The sequence below is a fragment of the Nymphalis io genome, chromosome 11 (assembly GCF_905147045.1).
Source record: "Nymphalis io chromosome 11, ilAglIoxx1.1, whole genome shotgun sequence".
Lineage (NCBI taxonomy): Eukaryota > Metazoa > Arthropoda > Insecta > Lepidoptera > Nymphalidae > Nymphalis > Nymphalis io.
In genome coordinates, this window is record NC_065898.1 from 821,221 (window position 1) to 833,388 (window position 12,168).

General features: G+C 35.2%; 3 protein-coding genes across 11 annotated transcripts in view; 1 reads left to right on the forward strand and 2 right to left on the reverse strand.

Moving 5' to 3' along the window:
* Nucleotides 1–119: 119 nt before the first annotated feature.
* Nucleotides 120–2,756, forward strand: LOC126771645 (hydroxyacyl-coenzyme A dehydrogenase, mitochondrial-like). The gene is made up of 5 exons (XM_050491650.1): nucleotides 120–338; nucleotides 616–891; nucleotides 987–1,072; nucleotides 2,001–2,215; nucleotides 2,386–2,756. Exons 1-5 carry the CDS (start codon nucleotides 225–227, stop codon nucleotides 2,625–2,627), a joined length of 933 nt encoding a protein of 310 aa, XP_050347607.1. The 5' UTR covers nucleotides 120–224; the 3' UTR covers nucleotides 2,628–2,756.
* Nucleotides 2,757–2,961: 205 nt separating this feature from the next.
* LOC126771675 (transcription initiation factor TFIID subunit 9) lies at nucleotides 2,962–4,777 on the reverse strand. The gene is made up of 3 exons (XM_050491685.1): nucleotides 4,263–4,777; nucleotides 3,686–3,908; nucleotides 2,962–3,119 (listed from the first exon to the last, which is right to left on the reverse strand). Exons 1-3 carry the CDS (start codon nucleotides 4,628–4,630, stop codon nucleotides 3,000–3,002), a joined length of 711 nt encoding a protein of 236 aa, XP_050347642.1. The 5' UTR covers nucleotides 4,631–4,777; the 3' UTR covers nucleotides 2,962–2,999.
* Nucleotides 4,778–8,434: 3,657 nt separating this feature from the next.
* Nucleotides 8,435–12,168, reverse strand: part of LOC126771627 (stress-activated protein kinase JNK) — a 112,332-nt gene continuing 108,598 nt past the window's right edge. For all 9 annotated transcript variants that reach the window (XM_050491621.1, XM_050491619.1, XM_050491616.1 and 6 more), the window contains 2 exons: nucleotides 11,399–11,899; nucleotides 8,435–11,093 (listed from right to left, as the gene is read on the reverse strand). In XM_050491621.1, the coding sequence (XP_050347578.1) occupies nucleotides 11,454–11,899 (446 nt within the window). In that variant the 3' untranslated portion in view covers nucleotides 8,435–11,093; nucleotides 11,399–11,453. The remainder of the gene's footprint in view (nucleotides 11,094–11,398; nucleotides 11,900–12,168) is intronic.

The window sequence follows — 12,168 nt, forward strand, 5'->3', positions numbered from 1 at the left end:
TAATATATTCTATTTCAATTTGTAAGAAATTTACCAAATATAGTATGTGCGCATTGCCATGTGTGTACTAGGCCTTATAACAAAAGTTATCATTTAGTTTTAGTTGGACTTTGGAATTCTTTTTTTAATTCAGATACTTCGAAGTTTTTCTTTGAACCGGTGTACTGTACATCGAAGTTGAATATAATTTTTCAAGTAATTTAGTAATAATAAAATAAATTAAAATGATCCAGTTCGGAGTAATAGCTAGAAACTTTTCTAGTTCTTCAGCAGTACAAAGTGCAATTAAAAATGTTACAGTAATTGGAGGTGGTTTAATGGGATCTGGAATTGCTCAGGTATTCAACACTTTTGTCAATGCTTTTTGTATATTTATTATAGTGTACCGGTGCTTTGTGCAGACTTTCATTATCAGTTAAGCTACTGCAAATAAGTACTTCGTATTGCTGTGCGCCGGTTTTATGGGTGAGTGACCTAGAGTAAGCAAAAGAGATTTTAGATTCCCGCCACATTGGCGGTATTGGTAGGTTTATACTTCTTGTAGGGCTCGTTCTTGTACCCCTTATAGGTACGGCTCATGCTACACATAACACTAGAGTTCTTATTTTTTTATAGGTGTCGGCTCAAGCAGGTCAAAATGTGATTCTAGTAGATGTCAGTTCAGATGTATTAGCAAAATCACAAAAGTCCATAGGCAATAACTTGGGCAGAGTGGCAAAGAAGATTTACAAGGACAATCCTCAAGAAGGGGAGAAGTTTGTGTCCGAGTCCATGGCTAGGATCAAAACAGCAACAGACCCCGTTAGTGCAAGCCAAGGCGCTGATCTCGTCGTTGAAGCTATTGTTGAAAATATTGACATAAAACATGAGCTCTTCAGAAAATTGGATGCGGTAAATATAAACATTGAATTTGGCTAATAATTTCAGTTAACAAGTTAAAAAAAGTAGGTTTGCTATATTTAAGGAATTTAAACTTTTACTTCCAGGCTGCCCCGAACCACACCATATTTGCATCTAACACCTCATCTCTCTCTATCAATGAAATTGCATCAGCTGTAAAGAGAAAAGACAAGTAAGTCAAAATTCATTTTTTATTTTACACAGGTGCACTCATAGTCTCGTGGGTTCAAATTCGGGCAAGCACCACTGAATTTTCATGTGCTAAATTTGTTATTATAATTCGTCTCATGCTTGATATTGAAAGAAAACATAGTGAGGAAACCTGCATGTGTCGAATTTTACTGAAATTCTGCCACATGTCTATTCCACCAAAACGCATTGGAGTAGCGTGGTGGCTCCAAACCTTCTCCTGAAAAGGGAGAGCTTAGCCCACCAATGGGACATTCACAGGCTGTTACTGTACATGTAGCCTCGTCCAAAAAGATGTCATGGTAAGAATTTACATGCTCTCTGGAGTGGAGTGTCATGAAGACCATTAACAAAAGTTTGGAGGTTCTATTAGAATTTAACTAGTGCTTGTTACTACTTTAACATTATAAAAATGTATCTTCTTTTTTATTTCACAAAGATAAATTTCATGAATAAATAATTAATATACTTTATGCAAAGTTAGTAACTTTAATTACTTAATTTGACAGATAAACTAAATTAATTATTTAACTTATTAATCAGTAATAATTTTAATTAATTAATATTTTTATACATTACTTTGTAATTATATTAAAGTTCATTACATATATAAATATAAAATACTTTTATACAAATAAAGCTGAGATGGTCCAGTGGGTAGAACATGTAGTTCTAAGTAGAATATAACGGGTTGAAATCACAGAGTAGTGTATTAAATACTTTTTAAATTATATTCTTTTTAAGCCTTCTAATAATTTAAAGGTTGGACATTCAAATTTTTCTATACTAAAATAGCATGGTGGAATAAACTCAAAAACCGCTCTCCATTGCAGATTCATTGAAAAGCACTTGCACTTAATTTTTTTATTACAAATGTAATTATGATTTTATTCAATTATTTAAAATTACAGATTTGGAGGGCTTCATTTTTTCAATCCAGTTCCTGTGATGCGGCTTTTGGAAGTGGTTAAAGGTGCAGAGACATCTGTGGCTACGTACGAAACTATGATGGCATGGGGAAAGAGCGTTGGCAAGACCTGCATCACCTGCAAAGATACGCCCGGCTTTGTTGTTAATAGATTGCTGGTACCATACATTGCTGAGGCAATTCGTCTCTTTGAAAGAGGTACAGCTATAATTCTAGAGCTTCCACAATATTAGTTTTTATAGTTTTATAAAAGGGAAAAAAGTTCTAATTCACAAAATACCTACATTTTACACTATTTAAAATTTCCTTTAATTCTGGTCCTGTATGTAGATTTTAAAATAGTAATTTCAATATTTGTCATTTTATAGGTGATGCATCAGCTCGTGACATTGATATTGCGATGAAGTTAGGAGCAGGCTATCCCATGGGACCACTAGAATTAGCCGATTATGTCGGCTTGGATACCAACAAGTTCATCTTAGATGGGTGGCACAAAAAGTACCCACAAGAACCCTTATTTAACCCAATTCCTTTACTCAATAAGCTGGTTTCTGAAGGAAAACTAGGTGTTAAAACTGGTGAGGGTTTCTACAAGTATGAGAAAAAATAAATAGACAAATTTGTTACAAGTTGAAATTTCATAAATATTTTTATAGTATTATGTCGTAAGAGTAATCAATTGGTATATTTTATTAATGTATTTCATACTATATCTTTATTAAAACTTTATATTTTGTAATGATGTTTTCTTTAACTAATCATGAGCTTATTTGATATGATTTGCCTTGTCCGCATAATACGGCTGATTATGAACTATTTCTGATAAATATATATGATTGGGGTATTGGGTTTAAAGATTTAACTTAAATTATGTCCGATGAAATGAAATAATGTAATACATGTAAAATGAATAATATAATTATAAACAATTATTTTGTTAATAAAAACTTTAATAATATTATCTTAAATCATTTATACTTAATTACATATCATAATCATCATCTTCACGTTTCCTCTTTTGAGATATTTCATCAACTTCCATTTTGATAGGGCCTTGTGATGATGGCCCTGCTGTCACACGAACTGCTGGCTTGGCAACAACCTGCAAGATATAAATCACAATTATGTTATCATACTCCAAAAAAGAAGCCTCTCTGCATGAGTGTCAGCAAAAACAGGAACAAATTTGTATTCACTATTCCCCAACTAGATAGAAATTAGGTGCAGAAACTACTTATGGCTATATATGGTCCTTCCTAAGTGTAAACATAAATAACTTTCTACTGTAATATATAATAGGTCTAAGATTAAAAATGTGGGAGTAAATATCTGTTTGGTACCCAACAAGGATTATATTTATTTATTATATTTATTATTATTATATTTACATAATATAATATATATATTATATTATGGTGGTGCCCAGATCAGAACATAGAATTTTGAGTTTAATGAGAAGAATCTAACCACACTCATCACTTAGATTTTTTTTTAATTCTTTGCCACACCTTGTCTGGGGTTTTTATTTGAAATGTAGTACAAATATGTTGTTTAAAAGAAATTATAATTATTGTTTTTTCTGTGGCAAGTTTGCTGGTTTTAATATAATAAAAAAGAAGTATTTTATTGGATTTTTTTTTAATTGTACAAAAATTAATATGCTCTCACCTTACTGCTAGATGTGAACTTTAATACAGGTTTTGGGACAACACTAGGTTTAGCTGTGACATTAACTATAGCTCCCGGTGGTCTTTTAACTACAACATTTTGTGGTACTCCTGGCTTGGATGTGGTCACTGTTTTTATGGTTGGAGTGGTGGGTATTGATGATTTGACTACCACTTTCTTTGTGGCTGGTTTCAAACGGTAGTTACAGGCTGATAAGCAATAACTGAAAAACAGAAGTCATATGAATAGAATGTAAATGTAGATCTTAACTAGAGGCTGTCCTTTAAATCTTGCCAAGCATCTTCATACTCTTACAAATGTTTTAGAATTGCATTATGTTAAAGTTTTAACCTTTTGTTCTGTGAGATACAAAAACATATTATGGAATCTTGATATACCAATCTGCAATAGATCAAATCAAGTAGAAGTAAATATGGCAACGGCCTCTATTGCAATAGCTGTAAGAAATATGAAGAGCTTTTTTTGTATTTAGATTTAGAAAACATTGACTATGTGATCACAATACAAGCAAATAGAATTTTATTCGAGATGTTTAAGAGTTAAAAATAAATCTTACCGATCTGGTGGTAGACGTAGGCCACAGTGTGGTTTAATTAATGGCAGTGGATTCACATTTTTTACTCTAGCCAGTTCCAAAAGTACTTCTCTTGGTGGTGGGCTCGTGAAAGACTTGTCTAATTGCATTTGAACCGCCAATCTCACGTCATCCAAGTCAATAGTCTTCTTTTTCGCGTGGTTAGCAAAAACCCTGGCATCATCTAACACTGAGGTAACATACCGATATGTAAATTCGAGAAGCTGGTTTACAACTCTTGGTTCATATTCCGCTATACCAACTTCTTTCATTATGGACATTATAACTTGTGCATCTTTCGGTATGTGTTTCATTTGTGTGTTGACTTTCGATTTGTCTTTCTCAGACATTTTATTTTAGTGTAGGTCAACCTAATAGTATACAAAGAGTTCAAGTTAGATAAATTTATTTTTTTAATTTAGAATACTTTTGTTTGTAACATTTGATTTAAGATTGTGTTTTGGTAAAAATAACAAATTCACGTCCGTATACGATAATTAGCGTTACTGATGACACTTGACATTAGAGATGGTAAATTTGAACAATTCATTCATTCTTTTCAGATTTCTCATTCGCCTAACTTAAAACTACTCGATGGATAATTATCAGTGTTCGAATAGTTTCAAAATATTCATCTATTTCGTTAATTGCATATTAATAAATGTAAAAAATGCAATAATCAAATCTCTTAATTCGAATATTAAATGTGTTTATTTTATCATGCCGAATAAGCCATACAAATAGTATATAATTAAAGAATTAGTAAAAGTATAAATAGTATAAGGGCATTTTTTTTAAAAGTTTGCCTGATTATAAAAAATGGTATTTTTTTAGCACATGTTTTATGCAATAATATTAACATTAATTAAATCAGTGATGTCTAAATTGTCATAAAAACACAGAAATCACGCAAAACACTGCGTAGTTTATCATATATTACGAATTAAATGCTTTTCATGCATTTTTCCTTTTTTTAGGGTAAAATAAAAATATAATATTTAAAACTCATATATTTATGTAACAAGATAAAGCACTAATCACAAATCTTCTCCTAATTTTTCATTATAAGCACTTATCAAAATGTAATCAACAATTGTACATCCCCTGAGTTACAAAACGACAAAAACAGACTTCATAATTTTTGGCATTAATTTGAGATCCAAATAATATTATAAGTAAATGATAAAATTACATAACAACAAATGTAAAAGATACTTTGACCTTTGTCCATCATTATTTGGAAATAATTAACAGTCAATTGTGTCTTCTTTGGTGGACCGTCACTCAACGGAATGGGGTGGAAAATGTAAAGAGTCGTACACATTTTTATAAAAGCATTGAATTTTATTCTAAGCTACCTAACAAAATTTATATTTACTAACTTTCCAAAACTTTTCTGACTTTCATTATATCCATATTTTCTTTTAGACTGGATTTTTTTTATGTTACTATTTTGTAACAATACAATTGCTTTCTTGCTTGTTTGAAGTGCTGTTTTTAACGCCAGAATTTTTTAGGACATTATTGTAGTTTCGAACTAATCTCTTCCTAATCGTTTTTCGTTTTTTTCTTGTAGATTCATTTTTTTGTAGATAGCATAGTATTTTGAAACTTATTTTTTTTTATTTAAAACTTGTTTTTCTTTCTATTTACGTTTCTGTTCTCACCACTTCTTTCGCTTCTTTTCTTTTTCATCTTCCGTTAGCTCGTTTATTTTCTTACTCTCGCAGTAAGTGTCATTTATGATATATTTTGATGGTTGCGCTTTACAATTCTATGTAGTGAATGCTGGGGTCCCCCAGGGATCTGTGCTATCTCCCACACTCTTTATTTGCATATCAATGATATGCTCTCTCTTGGGAACATCCATTGCTATGCAGACGATAGTACAGTGCATGGTGGATACCACGGACGCGCAGTGGCTGGGCGAGCGGAAATTGAGGAGAGGCGGAAGGATCTTGTCATTGAACTCGATAGGACATTAGAGCTCATCGCCAAATGGGGCTCTGATAATCTTGTTGAGTTTAATGCCAAGAAAACACAGGTATGCGCTCTCACAGCGAAAATGTCAGCATTTTCCCCTCTTCCCTCCCTCTGTGGTACTCCGCTGGTGATACAAAGCAAAATCGCCATGCTGGGGATTGATGTTCGCTGCGACCTTAGTCCAAGGGATTACATCGAGGTTGTTATAAAAACAGCTTTACGGAAACTCGGAGTTCTGAACAAGGTGCGGCGCTTTTTCACGCCACAACAACTGTGCCTGCTGTACAAAACACAGGTACGGTCTTGCGTGGAATATTGCTCGCACCTTTGGGATGGCTCCGCTAAGTACCTACTTGAGGCCTTGGACCGGTTGCAGCGACGTGCCGTACGCATTATTGGCGACGTAAAGGTCACAAACACTCTTGAACCTTTACAATTGCGTCGTGAGATAGCAGCACTAAGCGCTTTCTATCGACTGTATCACGGCGAGTGCTCTGAGGAATTATTCTCTCTAATTCCTGCTTCCCCCTTCCTTCTTAAGTCCACGCTGGTTCTCGATGTCACCGCCTAACTGTGACATCAATTCCATCGCGAACAAAGAAATTTGGCAACTCCTTTCTTTGTCGCACTTCCAAAAAATGGAATTCCTTACCAGCTCACGTGTTCCCCTCCTCTTACAACCCGGGTTCCTTCAACCGAGGCGTGAAGAGGCATCTTGCGGGCCGGCAAGGCGAAGGCGGCTAGTGAATAACGTTTTTCCCGTCTGTACTGGCCGTCGTCCCGTTTGGACTCTACTACCACTTACCATCAGGTGGAGTAGTCATTTGCCCTCCCGGCGAATATAAAAAAAAAAAAATTGAATATCTACAACAATATTATGTTACTGTGTGTCTTAATAAACATTCATTAAGGCTTTATTTTATACAGTTTAAATTGATTTAGAAAATTTCTAATTTAGTTAGATTTAGTTTCTACTGAGTTACGAAAACTGTTTCGCTGAAAAATGATATCGCAACTGATGTAACGGATTTTTCGGTTACAACAATTCTTTTGCTAATTTCTGAGAACAAGTTACTAAGTTCAATCAAATTACCACATTTTAGATAAACAGACATTTTTATTGTTCTGAAAATGTATAATTCCTATAGTAATATGAGTTACTTACCAAGTAATCAGCGTAAATCAGTGGAAATCCATAACGCACGCAACTGAGACGTGGTACTATTTTGCGTTATACGAAACTAATGCAAGCCTACACAAAATAGCGGCCTGTTGAATGTTACCGTAGGGTTGTTAGTCTTAAAATATAAACCGGAATCGGAGTAATATTTTGGTATATTTATTGTGAAAATGACGTAACTCAGTTGAATTTTTCACAGTGGGCGATTTTTTATCTTGAAATTTAATAAATAATTTAAATTTTTGAATAACTAATGGTAATAATACATATATCACAATCAGAAGACCGTTTCATGATTTCTTCAATAAAACTATCATCATCATCATCATCATATCAGCCGAAAGACGTCCACTGCTGGACAAAGGCCTCCCCCAAGGATTTCCACGTTGGCCGGTCTTGCGCTGCTCTCATCCAACGGCTTCCCGCGACTCGTATAAAACTATCAGTTGATGGTAATAAAGCCAGATTTTAGACACAATGGTATTCAAACCTGACAACTATTGAATGGAACATGGCAAAATATGGGTTCATCGATCAGTAAATACTATTTTATTTTTAATATACAATAAAATAATTTGTTTATATTATCAATATAAATAATAACAATTAAACTTTACAATTTATTAACACAATACTCGTATGGATACTACAATTTCACGTAATATTTTATTTTAAACAAGGGACACCCAAAACCACAATAGTGCAAACTTTAAAAAAATGCCCATATATTTTTTGCCAACAAAAAAAAAAAAAACATCTGAAACTGATATTCCCTCAGATAAATTCTTTAAGCTTATGCATTAAATTAAAAGCTATTTATTGATAATTGGCTAGCCTGCTGGTTGCTCCCGTTCCATCAATTGGCAGACGATTAACGACCAAGCAATGTTTAATGGATCATGAACAGACGCACTCACGAATCAGCTTACAATCAACACTGTTATTTGCTATACAAGTTTAAGCAAGAGGGAAGTAAATCAAACAAACTGTATATAATAACCATTTTGATTTATTCAGTTAAAATATGAAATAACTTACGTGTACAGTAAAAATAAGTTGTTAAAGATAGTCATCGAAGTGTTAAACCGAGTATACCGCTAGAAGCCGCTCGGCCTGCGTTCAACGTTGCCACTACCTTAACCCTTGTTTTAACACTAAATACATTCTAAAGATTACATTATTGTAATTTGCAATAGGTACATTAACATATAAATGGACAATTTGGACGTACAGTTGTGAATCATTTATTTACTATAGCGATAAACAGAATCTCCTATAGATAGCACATGTTCTCTTCACTTTCGTTCCATTTAGCTTATTTTACATGTATATTTACACATCCCTACTTATATTTAGATTTTTTTTTAATTATTGTATACAATGATCTTTATAGATTTCATATTGCTGATACGAAATATATATTTTTTACTACTAATTGAACCGTTGTTCATAGTATTATTGTTAACTATTCCATCCGCTCCACCGCGGTCTATTCGTAACATAACATTCCTTCATAAATAACTTAAGTGAAACGGAATAGTTAATAATAATATAAAATTTATCTGTTTATATAATTTCATATAAGATCTCAGCCGATAAAAGTGTGACGAACAGACAACTATATAGAAGACGGTAATTATTTCATACATTAATATGTGTGGTAAATAAAATTATCTATATCTATCTTCAAACCACAAAGTTAATGTATGGAAGGTATTATCTTCCCAGAGACATCTTTTTTTTCGGATGACATAAACTTTTCCCGCCCATTCATTTATAACGAAACGTCAATGTCACAATGACGTAAGACATGGAACAAAAGTAAAGTGACATATCTCTATATGGAGCGGCAATTGAATAAAACGGTTTGCTGGTATTGTGACAGTAAATTAACCTATCTATTGAAACGTCCTTGATATGTTTCATACAAGAAATAAGCGAAACGGCATTTTTTGCGCTCGAGGAGGGAAAATCGGAAATGTATTATTGCTTTCGATTTATAATAACTAGTCGCATCTCAAAATTGTTCTCGTTTACCGCATACTTAACAATATTTCAATACAACGTTCGCATCGTAGTGCCCGCGCTACACATTCACGAATAAACTTCAATGCTTTGTACGAGCCTCCGTCGAATGAGCGGCAACAGAGTAAAAATTAACGTATAATCTATTGTATATCGTTTAGTGTACGGTAAACATTTCTTCATCTTCACAGACATCACCGCCCAGCATTATTCTATAGCTAATAAATTGTGCTATTTGCTGAAACCACCCGAAAAGACTATCAACATTCTTTGTTTTCACTTATTACATAATTATATCACCTAGTGAGGTTTCAAACAATAACCTACGACGTACCTCACACGTTAAGCCTTGTATAATTTCCGTTTGATAAAAACTGTATATATATCTAAATATACATACATTATAATTACTTATAATCGGCTTCTAATTTCGATAGAAATATTTCACTACGTTTTATAACTTTAAGAATAATATTCGGTTAACAAAAGCTGTCAACATGTCACAGTATGGCCTCGGCATTAACGCGTGAGACATTCTATTACACTACATATTCAACTACATCCGTACAGTCGATACGATAATCTTCAACAACGCAACTAGGGTTACGAACTACTTATGAAAAACTATGAACATCACAAAATCCCGAGTGACTATCTCATGTGTGTCTAAGAAACAGATCGTGAAGTAATCGAATGACCTCGGAAGTCGGAACGCACGCAAATATACACAACGGCAATATCTCACAAACAAAATGGCGAGTACGCGAGTACGTTAGCGAATACACAAAATGGCACTGCACTTTCAATTCGTTCTGATATTCATTGATATATTGGCAAAATGGGATCAGAAAATAGATTTTTCACGGCTCAGTAATTTGCAATATTTCATACTTACAGATCAATAATAATAATAATAATATATTTTAAAAAAAAACGGATCGCACGATTAAAAACAATATAACAAATATCAAGCTCAACACTTTTATTTCTAATAATTAAATAAAAAATAAAACTTGCAATCGGAAAAAAACGCTTTCGTCACACCGTCGTCGATAATATATTACAAAAATATCCAAACGTATCAAATTCAGTCCGTATCGTGAAAAATCACCAATATTTTATTAGCAAATTGCGAAAGGCACTCCTTTATGCAAATCAACTTGGGGTATATGTTTAGCAAAAACTGTAATGTATCTATCTGGATCGAAGATGGAGCCTCGTTATATTATTTCCTAATAAAATATACGTTTTCACCCCGCGGCTAGTTTCAACGAAGCCGGTCTACGCACAAATCGATTTATCCGTTGAGCTCGAAACAAAGGAACGAGTTATATATATACGCAAACATAACTTATCCTATATATTATTTAGAAACAGGAAGAAACTACAATTAATAGACAAGATAACAGTTCCCGAGTGAACCGAGCGAGTCGACTTACATTATTATTGTAGCGAGACCTCGCGAGACCTCGCGAGACCTCGCGAGCCTCGTCCGTCGTTATTGCACATAAAACCGCAATAAATATATACATCAGTTTATTTATTAACAGATTGATTGGAATCGATCACAGCTCTCCGCCGGCGGGAGCGGCTCGGTCTGCGGGCCGCGGCACGCTCGGCGGCACCTGCGGACAGTTACTTGTTACAATATTTCAAGCAAATATAATATTATATTTCAGGTAAAAATTAAATGACTAAATGACATAGAAAATCATCAGTATCTAAGGATATATTAATGGAATAAAATCCTTGGAATAAAAAAGTAGTAGACAAATTAATTGTTAATTTCTCATCTGTAATCTTGTAATGTTGTATCGTTGAATCGGTGTCACAACATCACCACATTGCTTCGTCAAACACAGTACATACTCGGAAGGACACTGGGCCCACATATGTGGTGAGCGTGGCAGTACATAAGGACTCTGCTCACCTGCGCGGTGCGCGGCGGTGCGCGGCGGTGCGCGGCGGTGCGCGGCGGTGCGCGCCTAAGTGGTGAGCGCGGGCTGCGCGTGGTCGGGCGGCGGCGCGGCGAGCGCGGCGGGCGGCGGCGCGGCGTACTCCACCACCTCCTGGTAGATGAGCTGCTTCCACTGGTCCACCGTGTGCTCGCGCTCGTCCACCGAGTGGTCGTACGAGGCGGGCGCCGGCGCGTTGACCTCCCCCTCGTCGTACCACACGTTGATGTAGGGGTGCAGCAGCGCCTCGTCCACGGAGATGCGGCGCTCGGGGTCGATGACCAGCATGCGCGACAGCAGGTCCCGCGCCTGCGACGCCTTGAGGCGGTTGTGCTCGCTGGAGTCCGAGGGGAACAGGATGTCGGGGAACAGGCGCTCGAAGCTGTAGCCGGCGTAGCGCGGCCTGTTCTCGACGTAGTTGCGCACGGTGGGCTGCAGGCGCGCCATGAAGGCGGCCGACGGCGTGCCCAGTTGCTCTGCGGACACGGAGTTCTTGCGCTCAGAGCGACGTCTCTTTGTTGATGTTACGGTGGTTTGGTATATTTGGGTATTTCGAACATCGACCCGATATATTTTTTAATTATTCAAATCTTAAATCATCTTTATAATGTATTGCATCGTTTTTTATTCGTTACTCGAAAAGTACTATTAACAATTTTATAGGTTTTACTAAATTATATTAGCGAGCAATGTTCCCAAATGTAATATTGAATTTTGATTGTATTAAATGTTCATTTGAACGAAG

Excerpts from the sequence above, each read along its gene's own strand:
- LOC126771645 (XM_050491650.1), top strand. The coding sequence starts at position 225 with ATGATCCAGTTCGGAGTAATAGCTAGAAACTTTTCTAGTTCTTCAGCA. Across the intron at positions 892-986 it reads TCTTCAGAAAATTGGATGCG|GCTGCCCCGAACCACACCAT; the intron begins GTAAATATAAAC and ends TTTTACTTCCAG. Across the intron at positions 1,073-2,000 it reads GCTGTAAAGAGAAAAGACAA|ATTTGGAGGGCTTCATTTTT; the intron begins GTAAGTCAAAAT and ends TTAAAATTACAG.
- LOC126771675 (XM_050491685.1), bottom strand. The coding sequence starts at position 4,630 with ATGTCTGAGAAAGACAAATCGAAAGTCAACACACAAATGAAACACATA. Across the intron at positions 3,909-4,262 it reads CTACGTCTACCACCAGATCG|TTATTGCTTATCAGCCTGTA; the intron begins GTAAGATTTATT and ends TCTGTTTTTCAG. Across the intron at positions 3,120-3,685 it reads AGTTCACATCTAGCAGTAAG|GTTGTTGCCAAGCCAGCAGT; the intron begins GTGAGAGCATAT and ends TATATCTTGCAG.